At 49.4% G+C, this 26,038-nt stretch overlaps 8 protein-coding genes and 1 non-coding gene across 9 annotated transcripts; 6 read left to right on the top strand and 3 right to left on the bottom strand.

The window, feature by feature from the left end:
* Positions 1-3,087: 3,087 nt before the first annotated feature.
* K444DRAFT_330341 (uncharacterized protein) lies at positions 3,088-4,744 on the top strand. Its single transcript, XM_024871955.1, has 6 exons — positions 3,088-3,262; positions 3,407-3,577; positions 3,630-3,927; positions 3,981-4,097; positions 4,147-4,383; positions 4,483-4,744. The coding sequence occupies exons 1-6, from the start codon at positions 3,239-3,241 to the stop codon at positions 4,710-4,712; spliced, it is 1,077 nt and encodes a 358-aa protein (XP_024740136.1). The 5' UTR covers positions 3,088-3,238; the 3' UTR covers positions 4,713-4,744.
* Positions 4,745-5,308: 564 nt separating this feature from the next.
* K444DRAFT_t13 lies at positions 5,309-5,430 on the top strand. The gene has a single exon. It is a non-coding gene; the product is annotated as a tRNA-Thr (tRNA).
* A 1,705-nt stretch (positions 5,431-7,135) lies between these two features.
* K444DRAFT_641525 (RNA-binding domain-containing protein) lies at positions 7,136-8,063 on the top strand (the record flags this gene model as incomplete). Its single annotated transcript, XM_024884630.1, has 3 exons — positions 7,136-7,354; positions 7,401-7,506; positions 7,552-8,063. 3 exons carry the CDS (start codon positions 7,136-7,138, stop codon positions 8,061-8,063), a joined length of 837 nt encoding a protein of 278 aa, XP_024740135.1.
* A 230-nt stretch (positions 8,064-8,293) lies between these two features.
* On the top strand, positions 8,294-10,228 carry K444DRAFT_330311 (uncharacterized protein). The gene is made up of 2 exons (XM_024871953.1): positions 8,294-8,382; positions 8,430-10,228. The coding sequence occupies exon 2, from the start codon at positions 8,571-8,573 to the stop codon at positions 10,125-10,127; it is 1,557 nt and encodes a 518-aa protein (XP_024740134.1). The 5' UTR covers positions 8,294-8,382; positions 8,430-8,570; the 3' UTR covers positions 10,128-10,228.
* Positions 10,229-11,548, bottom strand: K444DRAFT_330312 (uncharacterized protein). Its single transcript, XM_024871954.1, has one exon. The coding sequence runs from the start codon at positions 11,434-11,436 to the stop codon at positions 10,330-10,332; it is 1,107 nt and encodes a 368-aa protein (XP_024740133.1). The 5' UTR covers positions 11,437-11,548; the 3' UTR covers positions 10,229-10,329.
* Positions 11,549-12,300: 752 nt separating this feature from the next.
* K444DRAFT_330228 (uncharacterized protein) lies at positions 12,301-13,174 on the bottom strand. The gene has a single exon (XM_024871952.1). The coding sequence runs from the start codon at positions 12,890-12,892 to the stop codon at positions 12,392-12,394; it is 501 nt and encodes a 166-aa protein (XP_024740132.1). The 5' UTR covers positions 12,893-13,174; the 3' UTR covers positions 12,301-12,391.
* A 1,408-nt stretch (positions 13,175-14,582) lies between these two features.
* On the bottom strand, positions 14,583-19,198 carry K444DRAFT_626964 (uncharacterized protein; the record flags this gene model as incomplete). Its single annotated transcript, XM_024882742.1, has 7 exons — positions 14,583-15,743; positions 15,795-16,250; positions 16,304-16,792; positions 16,841-16,993; positions 17,047-18,439; positions 18,538-18,805; positions 18,916-19,198. 7 exons carry the CDS (start codon positions 19,196-19,198, stop codon positions 14,583-14,585), a joined length of 4,203 nt encoding a protein of 1,400 aa, XP_024740131.1.
* A 2,330-nt stretch (positions 19,199-21,528) lies between these two features.
* K444DRAFT_523330 (uncharacterized protein) lies at positions 21,529-22,980 on the top strand (the record flags this gene model as incomplete). Its single annotated transcript, XM_024874278.1, has 2 exons — positions 21,529-22,644; positions 22,702-22,980. The coding sequence occupies 2 exons, from the start codon at positions 21,529-21,531 to the stop codon at positions 22,978-22,980; spliced, it is 1,395 nt and encodes a 464-aa protein (XP_024740130.1).
* A 992-nt stretch (positions 22,981-23,972) lies between these two features.
* On the top strand, positions 23,973-25,316 carry K444DRAFT_716176 (glycoside hydrolase family 7 protein). The gene is made up of 3 exons (XM_024888378.1): positions 23,973-24,198; positions 24,248-25,093; positions 25,165-25,316. Exon 2 carries the CDS (start codon positions 24,446-24,448, stop codon positions 24,914-24,916), a length of 471 nt encoding a protein of 156 aa, XP_024740129.1. The 5' UTR covers positions 23,973-24,198; positions 24,248-24,445; the 3' UTR covers positions 24,917-25,093; positions 25,165-25,316.
* Positions 25,317-26,038: the final 722 nt, after the last annotated feature.

Here is a 26,038-nt window from a genome sequence, read left to right as displayed (position 1 = left end):
GATCTTGCGGCAGAGCTCGTGATATTGGAACGAAAGTCTGTATTAAGGAACGGCATTGCGTTACAGGGAGTGCGAGATTCAAACTATCTAGACTTGCAGATATGAGGGGATGGTTACCAGGCATAACTTCGTTGTCAATCAACGAGCAAGGAGGGATGAACATCAAGAAGGTGGAAAGCTAGCCTACGAGACCTTGGATATCATGACAGCTTGATTCGAATCATGGGCAGGTCCAGGCGTACTTTTCTGTCCGGCGTGGCGGCCAAGGATGTGGAGCGAAATAGATGGTTATCCATGGCCGGTGCCGCAATGAAAGAATCTTGCCCAAACGTAGTAGATTGAACATGCTTACCGCGCGGTCCTTTTTATAGGAGAGGATAGCTCCATTTGTTCAAGGGAAGGGTAAAGTTGCTCGCGACTTCCCCTAAACCATGCCTCAGATCTATATGGGTCCGGGTAACAATGTGTCAGCACTGGTGTTTGGCGACCTTGGAATTTGCGATGAAGTGACCGTAGAGACCTAGCTAAAGTAATGGTGTGGTAGTAGAAGGAAATTGACAATTAATGACAGCAAGCAAGTCTTTGACAACACCGCCTTGAGAGTTCAAAGCACTCTGCCTGCCATGCATGACTACAATGCAGCAGCATGCCCTGCCTCTCTTGGTACCCTTCTGAGCAAAATCGAAAGCACTCAGTTCCACACACAAAGTCGGCCGCACCCCCGATATTTGCACCCCATTTGGGTAAATGCTTTAGTTGGTGTCCTTTGAGAGACAAGGAGATATTTTAACATACATGGGCGAAAAGCTAACGGAAGTTCATTGTCTCGTCGCGAGTCGCGACTCGCACTACTGGAAGGCCAGAGAGCTTGTTTCTTAGTTTCGTCGCTAGGCCAGACAAATATGTGACCTCCTTAGTCTGGCCTGCAACTGCAAAAGAAGAAGATAGTGGACGTGAGACACGAATCCAGCAATAATAGCACTTGAATATTCAGCCTTCCTCGGATCAATAATTTCTCTGTTGGGCATCAAGGACTAGAGGGCTTGCGGCAGCTAACGAAGCTAATATTTCCACGATGTAGAAAACGGGTCTGGAAGCGATGCTGATCGAGAAGGGAGAAGAGCGCGCTACAGGCTGTCCGCCTCGGACACGGCAAGTTCTCAGAGACCTTCTTGCTTCACCAACGCAAAACCTGTTGGCTCAATGGTTCGCTCCTACCTTTCTGTAACCCCACTTTTCGTCCCTCTCACTTGTATAGCGGACGGAGAGCGGGATACGGAAGAGAGAGCGTTTTGCTGATATGCTACTTTTGTAAACCGATCAAAGCCAAGTTGAAGGCGGCCTCTAATGAGATATTAGTGCTTCCAGTGCCACGCTACAGGGTTGGCCGATTGCCGTCATGCCGAGATCGACTGAATGATAACATCACGTCACTGTCTCATTGGTTCTCATCGATAGTCCCAGAACTATGGATTTGTCCAGCCTCCAATAGGGTTCGTCCCCAGAGTCTCAGATACTATTGAGACAGCTTGGCTCCTAGTTTGACTTGAGGAAGGGAATAGCCACTACGCAACGCAGGTTGCGAGCTAAGAGCGGAGGATTGCCTCATCGACTGTGCAAAATTCATGCGCGATTTCTAGTATTAGCCCAGTATGCCGACAAATCGATACCACCAGCCTTCATTCCCCCAGTTTCCTTTGTGTTGTCGCAAAACTTTCCAAGATGCGATGATAGATTCCGAGGCTGAGAGGTTGTCACAGCGAAATCGACTGATTGCTGCTTTGCTCTCTGCAACGTAGAGAAGTTGATGAGGCATGATTGGCAAATCCAGACGGCTGAGGTTTCATGCATTCGCTTTGACTTTCACGCGCCCGCCACAAGTAAGCATCTGCTTATCAACAAATCAATACAACGAGGAGCGGGTACGCTTGTCTGTGCACTTATCTGGATGAACCGCATTGACACTTCTTTGTGCGGTCGGGGGGTACACAAACTAATGCTCGACTGCAAACTAGCAGTTTCATTGCTGCGGCGTGGTGCCTCCGTACCTGGGTATCCAGGTATTCATGTATCTGGCTCGTTTACAAGTGGTGCTTGGACAACGGTGTGTGTGAGGAAGGATTTTCTGGTACAGAAGGTGGGAACGCGTTTGGAGTATCTCGAAGACTCGAAGACTCTCCTCTGCCTCTGGAGGGGTGCCCAGACGACTCGGAAGGGATCTCGTGCGAGATCGCTGGCTGAGGGTTTCTGTGGAGAGGAAAAGTAACGGGTGGGAATTCCCTAGGGTGGACAATCCGCAGATCTCGACTAACCGGCGATTGAGCCGATTGGAGCATGAGACGCCACTTCGACGCCTCCGTCCGTGCCTTCACTTCGTTTCACTCCATCCACACACCAGGACACGACTCACTCCCTAGGCCCTGCCAAAGACCACATGGTTTGTCCCGCGTCTCGACTTTGATCTCTCCAATCTGGATACTTGTAATGACGCAGAAGTGTGAACGCTACTACGAGGCGTCTTGGCATCTTGGCGCTTCGGGGAGACTCGAATATTTGCGGTATTGGCTTTGGCTCATTGACTCTCTGCCAAGGCGCATCCTCTCTGCAGGCCCAGCTCCCCAGGCATGCAGAGAGCTTGTTGAACTCTCGAGGTGGGCTATTGTTCATAAAAGAGATCTTCTTGCATTTCACATGCGAGGGATTGAATGTTATCCAGCCCTGTGATATCAACGTACGGGAGCGATCTAGTACTCGGGACGAACAGTCTCAATTCTGGGGGTTTCCCGTCGCACATCAGCGATTCAGCGGGAAGTAACCCCTCCCTCTGTGACGTCCCCCCAGCGGGCTGATCCTGCCATGAGGAGCGATCCTTGAAACTGCGGACATGCAGCCTCCACAGAAAGTATTCATGATCTTCCAGAAACAGAAAATTCATGGGGTCTGTGCGAATGTCTCAATCTCGTCCCCACCTTCATTCATAAAATACCCAACACACCGTGCTATGGAAGAATCTGTTCAATCAACGATCGACGTGCAGTCACCCATGTGCGCGCCGCACGCCGTTCCCAGGAGAAGAAAGAGTTAAGGGCTTTCTGTGGCGTGCCGCAGCCTTAACTTAAGATCTGGGGATCCACCTGCCAGCTGAAGGTTATTCCGTCAAGCCGGATCATAGTTGTTATTAGCCAGCTCAGTAGAACCAGTCCCACTGACCTTGGGACAATCTGCACAGTCACCGAGTATGAGCTCTCCTCCGATTCCACAGGTACGTTTAACTTTTCATGCCACTTCTATTTGCAAATACATTGGAGCTAGGAGGCCAGTTGAAAATGTACAATAGACAATCCACGGCGGATTAATTAACTACACTCCAAGAAAACTTTGTACCTCGAATCTGACATCTCTCTAGGGCCTCCCTCCGGATCCAGCATTTCTGGCCCAGTCTCGTATTCCAGAAATTCTATTTGGAACCCTATTCCCTTTTCTGTTTGCTACCGTCTTCGTTTTTGGACGATTCTACTCTCGAGCAATCCTCATAAAGACTTGGGGAATAGATGACTGGGGGGTTCTCGTTTCATGGGTGCCTTCATCTCACCTTTCATTGTTGTGGTCAAAGAAGCTGACTATATTAGGTGGTTGGCGGAGTTGGGTTGACTGTGGTCAACTGTCTCCTCACTCGTTACGGCTCTGGAAGACATATCGAGACGATGACGCTCAATGACATCAAAATTACTATTAAATTGGGATTTGCCGCTCGAATACTATATCAATTTACGCTGATGACCACAAAATTAGCGGTTTGTGCCTTTTATTACCGTGTCTTTACGGATCGGGGCAGCAAGATAGTGATTTGGTCCATGGCCGCTGCTATAACGATATTCTCAATCCCTCTTTTGTGTTCACACGTCTTTCGCTGCCATCCAATTGAAGGTATCATCCTGGGTCGCCACCTGTGTCCTCTGTCCTTGACTTACAGATGATAGGTACCTGGTCTATGATCCCAGCGAAGTGTGCCAGCATCGTCCCTCCTCTATACGCATCAGCAATTCTCAACATTCTCGCTGACGTTGTGCTGCTCGTCTTCGTGATCCCCAAAATTGGTGCGTCTTCCTTCGCCCTCTACACTAAAAATTAAGCTGAGATTCCTAGCCCGCCTCCAAATCCCCAAGAAGCAAAAGTTCTCTCTGATGGCAGTTCTCTCCCTCAGTATCCTCGTCGTCCTAGCAGCAATCATCAGAATAGTACGCATCATTCACATCGACAACAGCTCAGACATCCCCTGGGATTCGTACGACATCGACATCTGGGCCGCGGTCGAGATCAACGCAGGTATTTTCTGCGTCTCCGCACCAGCAGTCAAGCCTCTACTTCGACAAATTGCCCCAGGTCTCCTATCTTCCATCCGCACGACCGACAACTTCACTTCTAAAAACAGGAAGTACGGTAGCGGAACGGCTATAAGCCGCATAACGGCGAATCATCCAGGGTTTGAGCTGAGCAGCCAGTCGAATCTGGAGTTCCCGCCGAAAGACACGAATGTGGGGAATAAGTCCTGGATTGATTTCGAGACAAAGGCGGGCAGGGAGAGTGATGAGGGTGCGAGTGGGGATGCGGAGAGTGAGAGGGCGATTGTGGAGAGGGAGGTTAGGGAGGGGGAGATCAGGAAGACAGTTAGGGTTATGGTGAAGGGGACGAGGAAGGATCAGGGCCCTTGAGTGTGTTTGGTCCCATCCTTTTTGCCTCATGATTGGTATTTGGATGTGCCTTGTATGATTAGCTTTAATCCCTAACATATGATATCCCCGGCCTTTCGATAGGATTAAAGGACCTGATTGTGAGGCTTTGATTCTTGGGGCGTTTGTGGGCTGGAAACTGGCCTTTGGAGGGCTTGCAGAATTTGACATTTTGACATTTTGACATTTTGACATGCAAAGTCTTGTGGTTCTTGGACTACACCATGTACTCGCTTCACGACATCCGAGACGAGCCAAGAAGCAACGAAACACGCAATACTAATAAACGATTAAAGCTCTTTCTTGAATCTAAAAACCCAGATGATAGTACATTTGAAGTAGTTTTTCTCTATAGAAGAAGTTCAACGTCGTGGTTACACCGTATCAGGAACTCGGGAGTTCCCATATCGCTTCCAACACAAACTAACCTCGGGATCTAGTGTCGGCCCCACGTTGTCCCCACGTTCACGTGTCACTCCACCTTTTTTTAGCATGACTGTCTTATAACTAAATAGCGAGTTCTGCGTCAACAACCAACAAGCAGTGTGGTCGTAAGCAGGTTTCACAACCTGCAAACAGCCCTCGTAGCTCAATGGTAGAGCGCGTCACTAGTAATGACGAGGTTGCCGGGTAAGCTACTCACGATGAAATCCATTGTACAAAAAACTAATGAGCAATAGTTCGATTCCGTCCGAGGGCACAATTCATGCCATCAAACCTTCATTTTTTGTTTTTTTCATATGCTGTGATTGCGGTTATTGCTGGAGTGAAGATGATCCGTTGCACAATTTTTTTTTTGCCGAGTTGTGCTGGAATTCTTTAGTGGGCTCGCTTCCCTGGAGCGTTCCTCGTTAGCGATACGACGGGTTTGATTGTTCGAGGAAGGTGTCCAAAGGTTATCATCTTTTTAAACAGGGCAGACTGTTTTTGAAATCGCTTCTGTTTTCGCTGCTGCGATATGGATCTCAAATTGTATGGATTAGGTCGGATTTGTGAGCCGGAAAGGCATTGAGTAAGTGGATTCGATCATGTGGTAAGTGCATAAATGTCTTTTCGATAGCCTTTGCCCACCTTCGTTCGAACTTCAGGGCCTTATTGAGACTCTGCACTCTTTCATATAGGACCGTTTAGAGTTGGGTCTTAAAATTAAGGCTCAAAATTAAATTTCTAGACAAAGGTGGAGTCTAAGGTTAGCAATGCATGGATATTGTACTTTCAGCCATTCCCCTCTGTCACCCGCCCCATCCCCAGAGGAATATCCACCGAATGTCTTCAACAATGGGTCCCAGGCGCCACGTCGGCGGCAGTGCAAAAATCCCTGCCCATCGTGGTAACGCACAAACCCAATATCGACATGGGCCTCCGAATAGGTTCCCGAAATGTACCTAATGATCTTGGTGTCAGCATTGCATAACATGAAAGGATTTTGGAAGTGGAAGCTGAAGTAATGTCTCGAGAGCTCTTTCTTCTTAAGACATGTTTAAAAAGGATAAAGGCCCGAAAACTACAAGAGAGGGGAAAAGTTAGCTCAGAGAAAATAGCACCTACAAGCCGCAAAGCCGCACGCCACTTGCAATGATCGGAGTTCATGTTGTAGCTATCCACAGTGGACTGGTATATTAGGTTGAAAGAAGGCCGTAGTATTGAGTCCTCATTCTTGGATGTGGAGGTTCTGAGCACTGTCTCCCGGGCATAGCAGCTTGGGTGAGGCAGTTGAATCCAAGGATTGAGAGGAGAGATGGGGATGCATTGTGGACGCTGGAAAGAAAGGCTTAATGAGGACTGGTGATGTAACAGTTCAAATTTTGTTTGTATGTAGGGAAGAAAAGTTGAAGCTCTGATTTAAGGAAGGTGAAGCAAGAAGATTGGATTAACAAATAGTAAAATCAGGAAAGATACATAGTAACAATTAATCTGTAGGAAGAGCAAGAAAAATGTTCCAATAGTTGGAATATACATAGACTTATCCTTGTGCTATAATGCTATTAATGGACGAAAAAGCCCATGAAATGTGTTGGATCGGGAAGTATGGAAGACGAATAGTTGGTTGGCGGCTCGAACAGCTGCAACCCGAAAGCAGCAGAGCAATCGCCGTGCCCACACACAAAATATTCGTCCCAACTTCTGACCTCGGCCAAAGTATTCGAGATTACTGCGCAGAGTAAGGTCTAAGCCTCCCTTTTCGAATTTGCCAAGTCTTAGCGTAGCCAGATTTGGGAAGAGATTGAAGAAGGGATTTAAGTAAGAGCTGAAAACAAAAAATCTGTCACATAATACTCTTTAATCATAACTCCCGGAAAATGCTGATTGGTGAATTCAGGGGTCTCTCCACGTGACCAAATCAAAAATCCAGAGCCTTGCGTTCAACGCGACACATTCCTCTGCACTTCAACATCAGCGCAACCATGCCTTCAAGATCGCCATCTCGAGGACGGCCGCGTACCCGGTCGCCATTTTCCGAGGCTTCCAATCCCAGACCCGAATCACGATCTCCTTCGCGACGCCGTTCCATCTCGCCCCGTTCTGTCAGCCGCAGTCCTCGACGAAATGGCAGGTACAGGACCGAGAGTCGTTCCCGCAGCCCAAGTCGTGGCAGAAGCCCAAGTCCTGTCAGAAGCACAAAGGCAAGTTCTAGAATAACTAATAGAAGCACTCCGCTAACTCTCCCAGGTTGTGATTGAGAAGCTCACGAAGAACGTCAACGAGGACCATCTCCGCGAGATCTTTGGCGTGTATGGACAGATTCGAGATTTGGACATGCCAATCAACAGGAACTGTGAGAACATTCTACAATTTGCAAACACTCTGACTAACTTCCCAGTCAACACCAATCGTGGGACAGCATACATCCTGTACACTTCGGAAGCCGATGCCGAGGCAGCGATCGCCCACATGCACGAATCCCAAATCGATGGAGCTGTCATCAACGTTTCGATTGTTCTCCCCCGCCGCAAGTTCTCCCCATCTCCACCTCTTGCAAGACGCGGCGCGAATATAGACCCTCGTGGCCCCCCAGCCGCCAGTTTCCGCCCTCCTCCAGCCCCCAGACGTCGATCTCCCCTTCCGAGCTATGGCAGACCCGAGAGAAACTTTGATACATACAGGCCAAGATCCCTCTCTCGGTCTCGTTCCCCAAGGCGCCATAGAACCCGCTCAAGGTCTATTTCTTCGCGTTCTCGATCCCCACCAAGAAGACGGGGAGGACGCAGAGATAGCCCTGGTCGTAATGGAGGAGGCAGAAGAAGGAGAAGTCCGAGTTATAGCAGTTACAGCAGTTATGATGATAGGAGCCGGAGCCGGAGCCGTGGACGGGGTGGCCGTGGCAGACGTTAGCAGAGATACTTTTGATTCGCGGCGCTGGAGTTTGGGATGACATGAAAAATTGTACCATTGGCTTTTCAAGATACCAATGACACCTGTTTCCAGAGGCCCGGCGAGAACCAGCCGTTTCCATGCTGCGTGTTCAAAGTATGACCGGAAAGTACGATCCAGTTCCCTTGCCTCGCTGCTAGCTTCCCGCAGATCTTTCACGATCGACAACAAGCCTTCTGCAACAGCCTCATCATCCATAACTCCCATCGTACCTTTGGTTACCTACAAAGAGAGATCTACTTTCTTCCGTCAACATTCCCGATTTTATATTACTAGTCAGGTATGCAGAACGAATATGAAGCAGTTGAGCGTTGCTGATAATTTTAGACTGCAGCGGCACTCTTGCTTTTATCCTTCTATCCAGCCGTCTACAAGCCGTCCTCCTCGCAATATCGTCACCCTGTATAAGACCGTCATCGTGTTCTAGCGCGTGGCGTTTTAGGTGCCAATCCCCTTCAGGATTGATCAATGGCTAGTTACTCGAATCCGGGCTCGGCAAACGAAGAATTTTATTTCTGGTTGGCAACAGAGAAGGCGGTGCTCAAGGAGGTTGGAGACCCGGATACATGTGCCGAAAAGAGCATCGAGAAAAGAAAGGATGAGGAAATACAGGATGAAAAATGCAAGAGAGAGAGACAACGTCAAGAGTTGATCAAGGCCCAATACTACCCACATCACGTCGACCCAGCCGAAATACTACCTCGGGGAATACAGATATTAGCAGAAGACACTGAAGACCTAGAGAAGGGATTCCCGTATCCGTTAGCGCTGGCAAAGTGCGACATTTCGCTGTCAGACTGGACCCGCTTTGGAGATGCAATCATTGGAAAGTTTGACCACTGCAGAGGCGGACAGTATCACCATCCACATATGTATGACTTCAGGATACATACCATAGCCAAACACATCGAGTTCGTCCTTGACAACGTCGCGGAACAAGATATGACCTTCTTTCGACCCAGAGGACTCATCATGCGATTGGATATGCCAGGGGAACAAAATTTTGGGCTTGACTTCATGGATCTCTACTCCGGAAGCGTTGTCCGCCTCGACCATCCCGTTCACAATCTGTCAATGGCGCAACCTTCTTTGTTCATATACCCTTCAGATGAGAATGTACGACAAGCAAGGCTTGAAGATCGCAAAAAATTGCCAATGAGACCCTGCCTACATTGTAGAATTGTGGCTTGGGAAGCAGGGTTCTTAGCTATAAAACCCCATTATCGCGATATTCGTCAGAAGTTTTTTGAAGGAACCCGCATTGTCATCGATCCTATCACAGTCCTAAACAACCCCAAGAAAGCGTACAAACGTGGATGGACAAACTGGATTCAACAATGCAAAGATGCAAAAGAAAAAAAGTCGAGAAGGGAAGAGAAGCCTCCTCCAAAATTGGAGCATGCCGCCGCTGAATTGCAATACTTTATGGATCTGGACGCATACTATGAAGCAATGAGGTCACGGCCGATGTCTGAAAGAATATTTCGTTGGCCGCCTTCGAAACAGATCTACTACGACCGCTGGAGAGGGCACAGTGGCTTTCTGTACCCCAACGAAAGGAGCAGTTCCGAGTTGGTTCAGGTGCGATTTGGAAGCTCCCTTAAAAAGTATAAGATTATGCCTTGGATTCCATGGGAAGACTCGATGGACAAGAGAATGCTCACTCAATGGACACCCAAATGCGTTGTGCCGGCTGACGGGATCGAGGTTATGGTGATGGAGAAGGAATGTATTTCGAAGGATCGATGTCCCGGGCCAAAGCGGACACCAAGGATACCGCGGGAATATCGCTGCAAATTCCCGTATTTGCCATCTGAATTCGAAGCCGCCTATTACCGGGTGCACGAAGGACGGAGCGGACGGTTCGGTTTAAGGTTTAACAAATGCAAAAAGTCAACCGAGTCGTGGAAGAAAACTATTCAGGATATGAAGAATCCAAAGCCTCCCCGAACAACGCTGGGATTAGGTACCCTCGGGACCAACCCCTTTTTTCCCTTGTTTCATCGTGGTGCCAGACACTTCTAATCTCCTCTACTGGAAGGTATATTGGTCACGTCAAGCAAGGGAATGATCAGTGGACGGAAGTTTCGAGATTGTGGCTCTTTCAATATTATAAATTTGCTTCAACATTCATTCTTCCGCCTGTCGTGCCGATCACTGCAATTGGAACTCAGATAATTCAAAGTGGGAATCTGATCGCTCAAACAACAATCCTTTAATATTCTCCCTATTTCTCGAAAAGCCCCTGAATTCCATTATACCGACTCCACATTTCACCATTCCCGTCGCAGATGGGCACATCGTCCTGCCAATAAAATAACCCCAGCTGTGCCCACTGAAGCGGGTCAGCGGGTGGAGGAACATGGTTTCTCTCCGAGCTTGCGCTTAGATAGGATACTCTCCATACTCTATTCGGACAATCGCGGCGAGGGCAGCACTTGCGTGAGTGGTCCTCCATATTTTGCTGATGGGTCGCAACTGTGACTCGAAACTCCAAATTCTCCCACTTCTCCGCCTTCTCGATCGCCGCTTTCGCATCACGGTAATGCCGCCGCAACTCCGCTGCAAGAGAGCAGATATTTTGGAGTGTCGTGAAACGCAGGCGTACGGTCGTCTCACCCTTGGAGGACATCTGCTTGATCCACGCCGCCGTATCACTGAAGTTTGAGTCCACATCCAGTAGCTCGAAGCTCGGTTGCCAGGGTCTGTTTTCAGAATCAGGAATGCAACTCGTGCGTCCAAGGACGAAGTTGAGACTTTTCAGGTTCGGCCAGGTACTCGTCCAGCTCCCTGCAGCGCCAGTCCAGCGTGGCTTGCGCCGAAGCGACCCAGACAGCACGGGAGCGGTGCCCAGGTACTCCTCATACGACATGAGCGCCAGGTGCTTGATTTTTGAGAAGTCGAGGTGTTGAGAGATGTAGGTCATGTGTGCAGGGCCCATGAGGATGGTGTCATGCTCGAGATTGATTCGGACACTGCGAAGCCCTGAGAATCTCACTGGGTGAGCGCTGAGATCGACGTCCTTGGCTTTTTTGTGGAGGCATTCGAGGATAGGGATATATCGAGTCTTTGCGAGGTCTCGGGACTCCTTGCAGACGTCGAGGGCAATGGGAGATGTGCTGGAAATGGTCCAGTGTGAACCTTTTGCGTCGAGTTGCCAATTTTCAAATTCTTTGTAGAAGCGGGTGGAGATTATTTGTATGACCCGGTTGCGTGGGTATGTTAATTCCCAAATGAGAAGTCGTATTTCTTTTGGAATATCGAGGAAACGTGGGAATGTGCCTGCCATTTTTGGCGTCGGGATGGTTATTCCGTTGACGGAGTCATGGTCCATTGAAAGATTTGTGTATTTGAATAAACTTGGAGATTGCAATAAGTTTCTGGGTGAGCCCTTACCCTGGTGTCATGTGCAAGAAAGAAAGGGACCCATATTCGACGGCCTCAGGGGGCGTACTCGCTAAGTCCTTTCAGGGGCAAGCCTTAATTTTGCCGAATGGAACACGTGAGTCGTCAACGTCTTTCGAAAATCTTTTCCTGCGGACATCACGTCGAAACCCTGAACAAGACTTCCACAAATCCTCATTATTCGCTACTTCTGGGTATAATAGCTTTTACATAGTGTTCCTAGGCTTTGTCTGCGAAAGCTGTGCTATTTTCTGCCATGCCCTCTCGCCTTATGCTATCAAATCAATGAATAATGCATGTTCAGCGAGATCTCCATGGTAAAGTACATTTCCCACCGAATTCGTGGAGTCTTCGCTCCCACCAACGTCTTCTTCTCTGCCCTCAAAGATCCAATAAGCATCCTGGCCAGTGGCCCATCTCTGCTCCCCACAAACAGAGCAAAGATCGTCATCAAGCACCTCTTCAGAGATAGAATCGCAAGAAGTGAGCTCTCCCTTGCCCAATTTAACTGGCTCTCCATGCCAATGTCTCGTGTACTTAAACTCATCATTTTGCGCGTCAAGGGAATCAAGATCATCTGCATTGTGATCACCAACGAACACGTAGTGAATCTTCCAATAGTTGTTGGTGGATGTCTTTCTTGCCCTCAAGCCGACTTCGAAAGAGACTTGGCCCCATTCTGGATGGTCGTTTATGTATGAACCAATTTCCTCTCTCAACACTTGAGATTCCGCCACCAGGAGCTTCAACTGGCCAACTTCGTCTGAAAGCAATGCTCGATCAGGGCCATAGTCAAAGTCCGTTAAGTCAAAGTTGTAACGTGGCTCCGATGGGAAGGGAACAACGGCCCATTCTTCTATGTACTCGCCGCCACGTAGACACGGTTACACGATGAAGGTTACTCGCTTGATTGTTGGAAAGGAAACCCGCAAGGTATCCCAGAAATCTGCCAAGCCGACCTCAGGATTTCTCATATTGCATTCGTTTGTTGCGAAGTGTTTGACCTTAGAAAGCTGTGCGAAGAAGAATTTCTGTTCCTCAAGGGCGAACCAATTCAGCTCGACGTAGACTTCGTCTATGCTGTAGTCGACATAAACGTACGGCTGTTTCTCTGGACATTGGACCGGCGATGGATCACAAATTACAGGAAGCTTCTCGTATGCTGATTGGACAACCTGGAAGGACTCGCTACAGGCGTAGGTTGTTTTGATGGTAGAGTTGACCGCAGAGCAGCGTCGTCCAACACACTGTCTGTTTCGTCCCGGGCAATATGGGACAAATCGAGGGCCAGGCAAAGCATGCTTCCAGATCTTGAGACGCATTTCAGGTGGCAGCTTGGGAAATACCGTGAATACTGGCTCGGTATCGGCGATGGCTGGATCCATCGTATAGTTGAGACTTGGAGAGACTGGGATTCGCAGGCCATCTGTGGGAGGCGTAACAGTTAGCAATCGGCTAGAGCAATCCGAATGAGGTCCACGAACCTGGTAGGGAAGCTGGCGTCTCGCTCTTCTCTGCAGCGGTAGAAGGGCGGCTGCCTTGCTCTTCTACTGGTGGAACCTCCATTGCGCAAGCTGCAGTGAAGGCGATGTTGGTTGTCGAAGAAAGAAGATGTGGAGGTTCGGGTTGAGGCTCACGCGCTTAATGGACTTGCGGATTTGGGGAAATTTAAGACCGCGACATTCGTTCCTTCCTTTTCGAATTCACTCCCGAACCTCCTTACCTACCAGAAACCCATTGTTCTGGATGCCGCTAGCAAATTCAAAAATTGCACCAATCCAAGGTAGTCGCGTTGTCTTTGGTCTTTTTCCGTTTCCAGTTTCAGTTTCCGTCAAGAATTCAACATCACCAACTGGGTCGCCAGTGCACGGGACGGCAACGTAGCGGTAATCGCGCTGCAACAACTGGAGCATTGACATATTCTGGTAGATTACCTTCCTAACTTTCCATGTTGTACCTGATGGTGGACCTCAAGGGCTTCCGCTTCGATTACAACCATGACGGGCGCCAGTTGACCAGCAAGTCGAGATGTCGCGAACCACGTTCCACCTCCCAGCAGGAACAGAGAGGCCGGGAAAGTATCATCTTCAAACATCTAGATCCCTTAGTTGAGATAGACCACAAGTGGAGCCAACTCGCGTCGAAAATGGAGAACAAGTTGGTCTATCATCGAAGACGAGAGCATCAGAAAGCTTGCCCCACGCGGCCATGTCCGGATGAGGGTCATCAATATAGTCAAGAATTGCCTCTCGAAAGAAGAGAGAATCTAAGAGGCACCGAAGACTTTAGGATGCATCCAAGGGCTCGCCTGTTCAGCATGTTGTTCAACCTCCTCAACCAGCAATAAGCCACTCGCGTCAGCACTCTTATAGAATGAAAGGTCCACCATCGTTAAAAGAAGATTTAACGGATTCCAAGGCACTTTGATCAACCATGTTTTCGTCAAGCCGTCCGTGCCCTCATACAGCGAGACCAGAAGGTCTTCGGATTCAGAACCTGCGAGGGTTGATCCTTTGCAACTGTTTAATACCACGCCTCATTTCAGACATCACATCTGCATCTGTACTCAAATTCCGGGATAGAATCCCTCGATTACATTCTTCTGCCCTATTCTATGACTGTTCTGTATGCTATGCTATTCCGTGCTGCAAAAGCCATGTCGCGATCCAATCAAAACACACAGTCTACAGTGCTCTGCTCAGAGGAATGTGCCAATCACACTGATGTCTAACCTCTAATGCAAATACGCCACAGCCTGCTTGTGTACGACCCATGATTCCGACCAAAGCAAAGCCAAAGGAAAAGAAACATGCCCCAGCCGGTGAACGCCTGGGATATTATCGGTAAGAGAAAGCAAAATACAAATCAGCCACCGTCGGCTGTGTCATTTCATGGTGTGAACCATAAAGAATGCCAGCCCCGTAAATCTATCGCGGTGCCAAAACTGTCCGGAACGAAAAGAAGGAAGTTTCGACGCCTGGTCGTATGAATGCAGGCGAAAGTGCTGTGTCAAAAGTAGTTTTATGAGAGAAAAGAATATGATGATGCTGCCGCGAAATTCTGAGCAAAGACACATCAGTTGCCGCCGTCACCGACGCCAAATAGGAATGCCAACTGGCGGACGTCTAGGCGACCAAGGGACTTGTTGGCGCCTTCATCGAGAGCCGAATCGACGAGCTCTCGCTTCTGCTCCTGCAGCTCGATGATACGATCCTCAACAGTGCCCTTGATCAATATCCGATGGACTTGAACCTCGCGTTGTTGGCCAATACGATAGGCTCGATCCACTGCCTGCATCTCGATATAGGGGTTCCAGAACGGATCAAGGATAATGACGCGGGAAGCAGCCACCAAGTTGAGACCTGAGTTTCCGGCCTTGAGAGAGATCAACATGATGTTGTAAGTCTGAGTGTCCGTGAATTTCTGAATCGCAGCATCTCGAGCATCTGCCGACATGGCGCCGTCGTAGCGGAGAACTGGCCACTTCTTATCCTCGATCGGAACCTGGAGGAGATCGAGAAGGGAGACGAACTGACTGAAGATAATTGTCTTCTGGCCGTCGCTGATAAAGCTCTCCAGCAGTTCGACGCACTTTGTAAGTTTTGCTGACGGCTGCCAGTGCTTGCGAAGATATTTCATGTATCGCTTTCGTCCCGCAGCATTCTTTGATGCCTCCTTCTTCAACATCGCAATCGAGAGATGCTCCTTTTTCTCCTTCTTCTTGCCATTTTTGTCCTTAGCACGTCTTTTGCCAATGTTTTTGGATTTGGCCTTTGCCTTTCCCTTAGACTTGTCATTCGGGACGAAGTCAGCCTCGTCGTCTCCCTCCTCGCCTTCGAGTGCGTCGTCCTCATCGGCAGTCTCGTCATCGTCAATATCATCGTCAGCTACAACGAAGTCCGCTAGGTTGCCCTTCTCGTCGATGTCATCTTCCGATTCTGTTTCCGAATCAGCTTCACTTTCATCGCTGTCGCTGTCTTCGCTTGCAGTCTCCTCGTCGTCTGCAATACGATCGGGATTGTGAACTTTCTTGAAGGTCGCATAGTCAATGATCTTGTTCATCGAAAGATCACCTCGGCATGTTGGACACCTGGACGCGCCTCCGTTTTCGTTGCCATCTGCTAAATTTTGCTGACCCGCCTGATCGGAGATTTTCGTCAAGCATTCAGGACATGTATCATGGCCACAAGGAATGATAATGCTGGGGTTCGGAGCAGCGTCGTAGCAGACAGGGCACTATGCATCATTAGTAAACACACTATTTTGAGTAAGACGAGATGAACTTACTTCGAATGCGCCGTTAGCACTGAGCAACCTGGCGACAACCTCAGGTGAGAGACTCTTCGCTAACTCCATCATTGCAGCCATATCAATTTCGACACCAGCAGGAGCGGGATCTTCAAAGTCATGAATGAGGTGCGGGTGGCAACAAGCTTGTCGGAGGCGAAGGAGAAGCACCAAAATGTTCGAGTAATTCTTACCAACTGTGTTGGCCTTCATGTACCTATTGAACTGAATCTTCGTCTTGGACTCGAGTGCTGAGTAGAAAGCTTGTTGGTCCTCGTCAAAGACAACGTGCTGAATTTCCTCAGTCTTTGGAGGCAAAGTAATGATCGGTTTTCCGTCGATAAGGGAGGTTTTCGAACGACGGAGAAGAATTGCTTTCAGGACGGCCTGAAGCTTTCGCATAGCATTACCGACATCACGCTTTCTCCCGTTGCCCTTCGTCAAGAGACCGAATTCCTTGTACCGGGTTAGCAAACCGAAGGCCAACGAGCGAAGGTGGAGTAGCATACCGTGTTGAATCTGCTCCACTCGTTATAAGGCCTGATCCTGAGGAAATGGATTAACGAGTAAAGCTCTTGAACATTGTTCATCATGGGGGTTCCCGTCAAACACAGGCGGTAGGTGGCCTTCAGATGAACGCATGCACGTGCAGACACGGTGACCCTATTCTTGACACACTGTGCCTCATCCAGGATAACACGATAGAACTTGCTCATCGGTCCAAGAAGAGGGAACTTCTTTCTCATCGGAGCTTGGTCATATTCTTCGACCCCTTTCTGTTTCATCTCGTCTAGGTATTTTTCAAGACGCTTGAACTCTGCTGCAAGCGTGCCATAGGTTGTCAAGACGATATCGAAATTTCGGAGATCGTCCCAGCCTAGCTTCTTGCCTTGGCCGTGAACCATGTGAGTGCTCAAACAGTGACCAACTTTGACCTTCGTTCGGATTTCCTTCTCCCACTGTCGCACAAGAGCAACGGGGCCAACGATAATGGTGGTCTGTTAAAGAGTCAGCCGAGAGGATATAAATACAGTTTATGGCTATACCTTTCGTGCCCGATCTTTGGGTGGTCGAGTCAAAATAAGTGCTAGGGCAGAGATAGTCTTTCCAAGACCCATGTCATCCGCAAGAATACCACCTTTGTTGGTGCCTTCCTCCATAGACTTCAACCACGTCAAAGCCAACTTCTGATGTTCGTACTGAATATTGTTTAGCATATGCGTATTTCAGCATTCAAGAGCTGCAAACGTACCAGCGGATATACAAGACCTTCTGGGGTACCCTCTCGATCCTCAGGAGGAAGATCGACGTCAGGGCGGATGTTCTCAAGCAGGTCCTTGATCTCTTGATTCGTCTTGCGAGGATCGTTCATAATGTAGTCCAGTTGGTTCGTCATTGATCCGTTCAGCTTCAAGTAATCGGCGATCTCGTCGTAGTTATTACCAGCACGGCGGATTATATCCCCAAGTTCATCGGAGCTGGAATCTTGTGGTGAACTGGGGATAGAAACGGAAGGTCCTGCCTGGGACATTCCGAACCCAGAGAAAGTGCTTGGGACATTGTTCAGCATGTAGCCAAGACCAGGTACATTGGTCTGCATGCTCCCTGGGTATGCACCCGGCATAGCGTTACCCATGACGCCCATGCCGCCCATATCACCCATGCCTCCCATATCACCCATGCCGCCCATATCATCCATGCCGCCCATATCATCCATGCCTCCCATACCACCCATGCCTCCCATATCACCCATGCCTCCCATATCACTCATGCCTCCCATACCACCCATGCCTCCCATACCATCGGGGTATGCACTCGGGTAGATGTAGCCGCCAGTCGTACCACTAGGTCCCGCCAAAAATTGAGGTCCGGAGCCGAAAGTATTCAAAATAGGGCCAGGTGCTGGGCCGGCAGAGTTCATCCAGGGTCTTGCAGCCTGCTGTTTGCCAAACATGGCCATCTGCAGAGCATCGTTGGAAGAAGATTGGCCCAGCCGACGCAGAGTTGCATTGCCTGAAATTTGCGCTTCCGGTGAAAACCTGGGCCGCTCAACTTTTGTCTGTGTTCCATACACATTCGAAGATGATGGTATGTTTTGGTTCTTTGCAGGTGTGCGGGCGTGGCGACCATTGTCGTAATACTCAGAGGCGGGGATGATCTCAACGTCCGAATCGCTGTCTAAGAGAGTAGTCTCACGGAAGGAGCCTGGCATAGGCTTGGAAGAAGACGGCTCAGCTTTGAAAGATGGCGCATTGTTGTTCTGCAGGGGGGCATAAGATGCGAAGCCGTTGTACGAGCTGGAAGGAGTCTCAGTCTTGACACCAGAGGTCATGGATCGAGGCTCTGACTTGACAGAAGCTGAACCCATTGGCCGAGACGAAGGGGTAGCCCACGGCAGGTTTCTTGGCCCAGATTGGCCCATTTGTGGTAGGCTTGCTCTGGGATTCGATGGTCGTGGACGTACGCCAGAGAGTCGATCGAAAGCAGATGTCGTCTGCGGCGCGGGAGGATTCATTGCGGAAGGACCTGAATGCTCCTGAAAGCTGCGTGCAAACTCTTCGTCCAACTTCTCGCGCTTAATTCGCTCTTCGGCAGCCATCTGCTGCTGCATGAATTCCCTATCAAAGGCCGCAAACTCGTCGTCACTAGCGAAAGTCAGTTGAAAGTTCTTCGGACCGAAGGGTTTTGTGTGCAGAGTGCCAAGAAAAGCAAACATAAGGGGATAGTGAATATGTGGACAAACAAAGTGAGGTCAAAGTAGCCTTCACCAAGCATAGGACCGTACCCTGAAGAGATTGTAGATGGTGTGGAAGGGCCGGCCAGGAAAGGACTCGGTGATGTTCTTCGAGATTTGTTATCTTGAACTGGGAGGAGAGCACCGTCAAGATGTTTGCTATGTGATCGTTTTCGGGTGGGCAGGCTCATTCGAGAAGGACTGAGCAGATCTCCCATAGAGTCGGCGGAGTTGGGGGTAGAGGCTGTTGACGACAGATTGTGCCATTGTTCTCCATCTGCCATGACATTAGTATTGCCTGCAAAGGGATGTTGGAGAAGAGAAGATCGAAAGGGAAAGGGGATATTTCAATGTGCGCTTGGTTGCATTCGAGGGGGAAACACTCACTCAGGTAGCCGTCCATCGCTGGTGCATAAGGCGTGCCGCTTCCGGTGCTTGCGTTGGGTTTCTTGGATGAGCTGGAGGATGGTTTCTGCGAAGATTGGCAAGATCCTGAATGTTGAGGTTGTGAGGCTGTTGTGGAACCGCGCTTAAGTTCTCGGATTTGCTTTTCCAGGGCGCGGATTTCTGCGCAGACTTCGTCTTCCGCAGCCTCGCGATTCTGAACAGTGTCATCAATAGAATTGAGAAGCACTTTCTGAAAGGCGAGTTCATTGAGTAGTACGTCCATGGTGAATTGGCCGCCGGCGAGGTGTTCGACCGTAATTGGGGAGATTCGGAAGGTGGAAGCGCAGGCAAGCACACGCCCGACAGTGGCAAGGGTCAGACAAGGCTGCTCTTCCTTTGACGTTGTCCGAGATGCCGATCCATGTACTTTGTTCGTTGTGACAGATCTTGTTGTACAAAAGGAGTGGTACCTGTACCACGAAATAACGAATGAACGTGGGAGACAGGCTTGGAGATGTTGGAGTTGGAGATGGAATTGGTGTTGATGTCTCTAAGTTCGCGTTAGGTTTTTGGTAGTCGCGTCCAGAGGCCAGGCTCCTGGACACGCTAAGAAAGCCTATCGATCGATAGGCTTATCGAAGAAGGAACCGATCTCTGACAGCACGTGAATTGAAATATTTACGCAGTACACGACGTTAACCTCAACTTCAAATCATGAAAGTGAAGGGAGAAGCTTCTTTCGTTGTTTAGGATTCTGCAAAATGGCAGGAGGGACTGTAAGATGGGCAGCCGCGCAAGAAAGAGAGTCAAGTCACATGACAACATCGACATCGAATGAGACCGAAAGCTGTCTGGGCCACATTGCTGTAGTACATCTGAGCTACGGCTTGCGAACCCCATTTAAAGCTTCGGTCGTAGGTTGAGAGGAAGCCTGCTTTCTCTAATTCGAATTCAATAGTTTTCGGAGAAAATTATACCTTTCGGGGTGAAAGTGAAGAAAGGCTACAGCCGGAGCGAGTCATTCCAAAAGAAGAAGGAGCGAACTCTCTTGAAGTCTCACATTACCCTCTCTTTCCTTTCAAGTTCTTGCTTTTGGTTTAACTTTTGGAAGGACGTTCTCGATGACTTCCCCTCATCAGACAGCTTGCATCCAGCCCCTGCTCGCTTGGCGAAACGAAAGACCCCTGAATCAAGAAGTGTCCTAACGAGCCCGGCCTCATAAGTCTGTGTTTTTAGCGAGGTTTCCAGGCATCGCAAAAGCAGAGTCTCCTACTTTACTTTATAGTTTCTCAACCACTATTTATTAAATTCTTATATAGTTCAAGCAAACGTAATAAAAGAAGCTAGAATGAGTTTAGAAGGCTTTGCGATCCAATTTTAGATATAAAATAAAAGTGTCAAAAATGGTTATAGCGTTCATTTCTTAGCGAAAAGCGCTAAAAACACAGACTTCTGAGGCCGGGCTCGTAACCATACACTGTTTGGGAGGCCTGAAGCTCTAGCTATATAAGAGTAGCGAAAACGTTCTGGACGAGCCAATTCACGGAGTGTCGTTTTTTTAACTTCCCTGTGGTTTGGCATGCGAAGCTTCGTATCCAATAATGTAACCTTCTCAAATCAAACCCAAATCTCACAGGTGTTACTATCCCCCCCTAGTCCAAAGCGCGATCACGATATTGATAACACCACGCCTGCACGGGCCCTATCAAGGGTCGATAGCGAATAGAGACTCTCTAAAGCACCTGAGGTTTCCTATGTTGGGGATATAAACGAGGTTTTGGGGTGGCGTTACTAATCTCGTGATGGCGCTTTGGACTGGGGGGGGGATAGTAAGTTCTGGTCATGAAGCCTTTTCACGAGGATTTTCTGACGGCGATATCAGAGCAGTTCCTCAGAAAGTACAAACACCTTAGCATGTAAACGAATACCCCTTTCCTTGGGGACGACTCCTGATAATCACGTGGGTCAGGGCGCTTACGTCAAACGTCCGACCGCAACAAAACATCTTTGACAAAGTACTAAAAGTATTCATTCAAGTTCGACATCAATGGCTTTGAAATTCAATCAATGCGTTTCCGGGTTTCAAATACATGGCCTTCGAGTTTGGCAAGCACCAAATTCCCATTCGAGCACCACCGAGGCCACTCGTCGCATTTCCAACTTTACCCGCGACCTGTCCACACCCGCAACTTCACCATCATCCAGTACCCCACGATGCCCAAGGACTCATCAAGACAGAATTCACTCAACGACTGGGCAAACACGTACCAGAAATATAAATACACTCCCCTAGACGCCTCAAGAAACTCCGTCCGGCTTCTCCGCCTCCGGCCCGCACCAGATTCTTCCTGGCCCATCCGCTGTAGACTCTTCCACACCACACTCGAGGAGGCACCCCCTTATGTAGCGCTCTCCTACGCCTGGGGGGATACTTTTGGCTGTTCTCCTGTTCTAGTTGATTCAGACGTGGTCTCCGTGACGAAGAATTTACGGCGTGCGTTGCTGCGCCTGCGGCCAGAAGGTGGGGAAGAGGTGGAGGACTTGGTGGTGTGGATCGATGCCATCTGCATCAACCAAGAAGACATTCCGGAAAGAAATATTCAGACGGCAAATATGAGGGCAATTTATCAGCATGCTGCTAGTGTAGCTGTCTGGCTTGGGCTGCAGAATAACGGGAGTGAGACCGCGATCCAAATGGCACGTGATCTCAATTCTTGTCAGTCAAGAGAAGAAGTTATGGCTTTGCTGGACAGACCGGAAGCTAAAGAACATCTTGAATATCTGGTTAATTTGTTTAGAAGGCAGTATTGGTGGCGCATTTGGGTCATCCAAGAAGTGAGCTGTGCGAAGAGCGCAATGGTGTATTGTGGCGGGGACGCAATACCATGGACAACACTCGACAGCGTCTGCGACATCCTCAAGAGAGTAGACTCTCAACTGCGCTCCTTATTCTATACCCACCCCTCCTACATCCGCACACTGACGCACGGCGGACCACGAGGTTTGCAACTGTCCCGCTACTCACCACACCTCTCCGCCCCACCGCTACTCGAACTCCTCCTTTCACACAAAAGCAAGAAATCCACCGATCCGAAAGACAAAGTGTACGCTTTAGTGGGAATCTCCAGCTCCCGACATACCTTCGGGAAGATAGACTATTCCCTCTCAATGAAAGAGATATACACCCACACTGCCCGCCATATCATCTCCACCTCTCAAAAGCTCGACGTAATCTGCGTCAAGCAGCACGACATCGACCAATTTTCCCTCCCGAGCTGGGTAACAGACTGGACGCGGCCCCCCACTTCATCAGGAGCCCTCGTCATTGGACTACATCACCAGGTTCCCCCATTCACCGCCTCCGGCACCACACCTGCCTCATTCCAGTTCCTCCACAACGGCTACGTCCTCAGAACAAAAGGCATAGTCCTAGACACGATCCGTACGGTTGGCATGCCCTACAAAAAGCGTGGTCCACCGTCCGAAGTGGTGCCCTTGTTAGAGGTCTTCCACGACTGGTGGAATACATTCGTCGCCTCGTTCTCCAACTCTCTTTCCTCGCAAGTGCGCTTTGCGCGGGCAATATCCTGCGGTTCCTGGTCTTTCAGCTCCGAAGATGAATATGCGGGGAAACTGGAAGCGATATTCGCGTTGAGTGATCAGTTGTTGAGTGATAGTGATATGTTGCGATTGGATCCGCCGAGCAGGAGCAGCACGATGGCGAGCTCCGTGGCGAGTTTGGTAGATGAGGAGGAGGTTGGGGTTGAGGATGTGGAGGAGGGGGAGAAGGAGAGGCTGAGTGTGGTGCTGGAGGCGGGGCAGATGATGAATCAACGGCGGTTGTTCCTTTCTCGCTCTGGTTTCGTCGGCCTTGCGCCGTGGACTGCAGCGAAGGGAGATATTGTTTGTGTGCTGCTTGGGTGCAGATCTCCTGTTATTTTGAGAAGGGAAAGGGGGCATTATGTGTTGATTGGAGAGGCGTATATTGATGAGTTCATGAATGGAGAGGCGATGGTTGGATTGAGAAACGGAGAACCCGTCTTGGAAACGTTTGAGATTCATTGACGAAGGTGTCGGAATTGGTGGGAGATATCAAATTTCCTGATGAAAGCTTAGAAGTCTCTAAGATTGTGTATCACGAAAGCCGCTAAAACCAACCGGGAGGAGAGGATTGAGCAGGGAAACTGTCTCCAAAGAAGGAGACGCTATCTACCGCAGCAAATCCTCCCTTGCAACGCCAAGAAGACTCGAGCTTCCTCTAAACAGGATTATCAGTCAGCTCAAAATTAGAGGAAGGTCCAACTCCTCATCATAAGAGTGGGGCGCCCGTCGGATGTTAACACGAATTCCATGCTCCCATTGGATGATGATCGAAAGAAAACCAAGTCTACCCTTCATCTTATGGCAGAGGTACAGTACTGAAGACTCAGAGAGTTCGTGGACTCGCAGGTGCAACCCGACCTTGTTGCGGGAACCGGTTCCTTCGACAGCCTTGGCTACGCTTCCACGACCAACACCAGTGAAGAAGATGGAAGGCCTCGAGTTTATGCCTTGCGAGTTGTGACAGACAAGCATACGGAGTCGCTTGACCTGTAGCTCAGGTACTGGCGGCCGTGGAATAACTTTTACCATATGTTCTTGGAAAACCTTGGGATGGCTTGTACCAGCTTGCTGGTGTTGGAATTCGGATATTGATCGCGGATTGCTCGTCGATGGGAATATCTATGTTTATCTAGGACCGAGTCTGATCTCCTGATGGGACAATGGAGTCAGGTAGCGGGAGTATACGGTGCCTTTGAGCACGACCTTTTCTTCCCAGCCCCCAAAACTTACGGGCACACCTAACCCTGCGTCGGGGACCGCATTTATATGTCTCGGCCTAATGGCCATGTGGACCATGGCTATTAATCCCATAAATATGGGATTGGCTTGTCGATTGAATAGCAGTTCTGGGCGTCCTAATTCGGCTTAATTTTACCCCTGAATTGTACCTTACATAAAACCGGCTCCTAAAGGTTCTTCCAACCACCATTCCTTAGCCTCAACAATCACGATATATGCCTCGCTCCGCTCCCGAACTGGTATGGCTGGCCCTTACTCTCAACCGGGTATTAAATTGCAATCTCCCCGCACACCTCGGATTCACTGAAATGAATAGTTTCAGGCTGGCGGGCCGGGGTACAGCGGCTATATCAGGCCTAAATAGATGATCATTGAAAGCGAATATATATATATTGTCTATATCGGAGGTGGTGATGGATCAAAAGCAATCAACGAATACAAGCGTGTAAGACCTCCCTCCTGCTCTGCGCTGTCCTAACTTTATCATCAGATTCCTGAGATCTTGAGCAACTCAAAAAGCATATCTTTCAAACTCTCGTTCATCAGCCTGGTAGCCTCACTGCTGGCCATCATACCCTTTACCAAAAGCGCCGAGGACCATCCTTTGCTGCCGACATGGACATGCACTGCCTCAGCAGGCTACGTGCAGCAGAACACCTCAGTCGTACTCGACGGGCCGGACTCGAAAATGGCCAAGGGTGCTGCTGGCTCGAGGACGGCGGCTGACTACACAGCGATGGGAGTTTCTACCTCAGGAAACGTCCTGACCATGTATCACTACATCCAAGGAACCAATGCATCCCCACGCGTCTACCTCCTAGGCGATGATGGCAAGTACGCCATGATGAACCTTCTCAACGGGGAGCTCTCCGTGGATGTCGACCTCTCGACGCTCCTTTGCCGGGAGAACGGCGCCTTCTATCTGTCGTCGATGGAGCCCGACGGCAAGAGCAACGCGACGGCTGGCAGCGGTTACTGCGACACGCAGTGCCAGGGCTATTGCTGCAACGAGATGGACATCCTCGAGGCCGACTCGCAGGCGACGGCCATGACGCCCCATCGGTGCAAGGTAAATACCTGCGACAAGGGTCGCTGCGGGTACAACCCGTACGCGAGCGGGCAGAAGAACTTCTGGGGGCCGGCAAGACGGTCGACATGAGCAAGGTGTTCACCGTTGTGACACAATTCGCAGCCAACGGGGGGAAGCTGTCACAGATAACGCGCAAGTACATTCAGAATAGGCGTCAAATCAGCGGCGGCGGGACGATTTTGAGTTGTGGCTCCGAAGGCTCGACGGGTGGTATGACCGGTATGGGACAGGGTCTGAAGACTGGGAGTAAGCGACGTCCTCGAAATCTCCCCAAATTTCTCGGTAAGACTGTCAGTTACTGACTCTAAATCTCGTAGTGGTACTGGCAATGAGTATCTGGAACGGCGCCGCACAGCAAATGGCCTGGCTCGACGCCGGCGCCAATTGACCTTATAGCAGCGGACAGGGAACTCCGTCCTCGATTCAATCTCAGCACCCTGACACCCAGGTCGTCTTTTCCAACATTCGATAAGCAACATCAGATCTACTACCAAGAGTTAATACTGAAAATTATCAAGCAGCACTTTTCCCGGGCCCCATGGTAGTTAGGGATAGTTATAGGAAGACCATAAATAGGCACTTAGCTCCAGCTGGTTATCGCTTTTTGTAAACCAGACTCTTGCCACTAGCTTACTACTACTATAGGCGGTTTTCATAGGATACCTCTTCCAAAAAAGTTTCTGATATGTTTTCACTGGCAACTTCTGCCATTACAGTAAGACCGTGGTAAGTTATTTTTGTCGGCCATGGCGGTGCAATGGCTATGTCCATGTATTTCGAAGCTTTGTCCCGAAAGTACACTCTCTGTCTCATTTACGCATCTTCGCTCTCTCTAATGCTGTCATTAAGCACCAAATTCGTTCTTTGCAACATGTGACGATACGGAAAGGTATACAATATGACACGAGATGAAAGTAGGTGGCGAGGACTGAGTCGCTATGCGCCGGATTTGGCCAGAATGGCACCACCAAGAGCCCATAGCCTTGCTTGTACGAATCACGAACGATAGACCATTCATTCCTTCTCACTACAGGTACAAGCCGTTTGATCCGCAGAAAAACTAGATTCGGCTTTTGAAGATAGAATCTATCAACCCCGGAGGTTGAATCAGGTGCTAGATCAAAATAGTGTCGTTGGACAATGCCCCGCCTTTCCAAGCCCTGTCTTACCCTTGGGGCAACGGAAGTGGAT

The sequence above is a fragment of the Hyaloscypha bicolor genome (assembly GCF_002865645.1).
Source record: "Hyaloscypha bicolor E unplaced genomic scaffold K444scaffold_52, whole genome shotgun sequence".
In the NCBI taxonomy this organism is placed as follows: Eukaryota; Fungi; Ascomycota; class Leotiomycetes; order Helotiales; family Hyaloscyphaceae; genus Hyaloscypha; species Hyaloscypha bicolor.
This window is presented reverse-complemented; position numbering and strand designations above follow the sequence as displayed.

What these genes read in the sequence shown, in the direction of transcription:
- K444DRAFT_330341 (XM_024871955.1), top strand. Translation starts at nt 3,239, where the DNA reads ATGAGCTCTCCTCCGATTCCACAG. An exon ending in GCTCTCCTCCGATTCCACAG is followed by an intron (nt 3,263 to 3,406) that starts GTACGTTTAACT and finishes ACATCTCTCTAG; the next exon opens with GGCCTCCCTCCGGATCCAGC. An exon ending in TCGCTGCCATCCAATTGAAG is followed by an intron (nt 3,928 to 3,980) that starts GTATCATCCTGG and finishes TACAGATGATAG; the next exon opens with GTACCTGGTCTATGATCCCA.
- K444DRAFT_330311 (XM_024871953.1), top strand. Translation starts at nt 8,571, where the DNA reads ATGGCTAGTTACTCGAATCCGGGCTCGGCAAACGAAGAATTTTATTTC.
- K444DRAFT_330312 (XM_024871954.1), bottom strand. Translation starts at nt 11,436, where the DNA reads ATGGACCATGACTCCGTCAACGGAATAACCATCCCGACGCCAAAAATG.
- K444DRAFT_330228 (XM_024871952.1), bottom strand. Translation starts at nt 12,892, where the DNA reads ATGGATCCAGCCATCGCCGATACCGAGCCAGTATTCACGGTATTTCCC.
- K444DRAFT_716176 (XM_024888378.1), top strand. Translation starts at nt 24,446, where the DNA reads ATGGCCAAGGGTGCTGCTGGCTCGAGGACGGCGGCTGACTACACAGCG.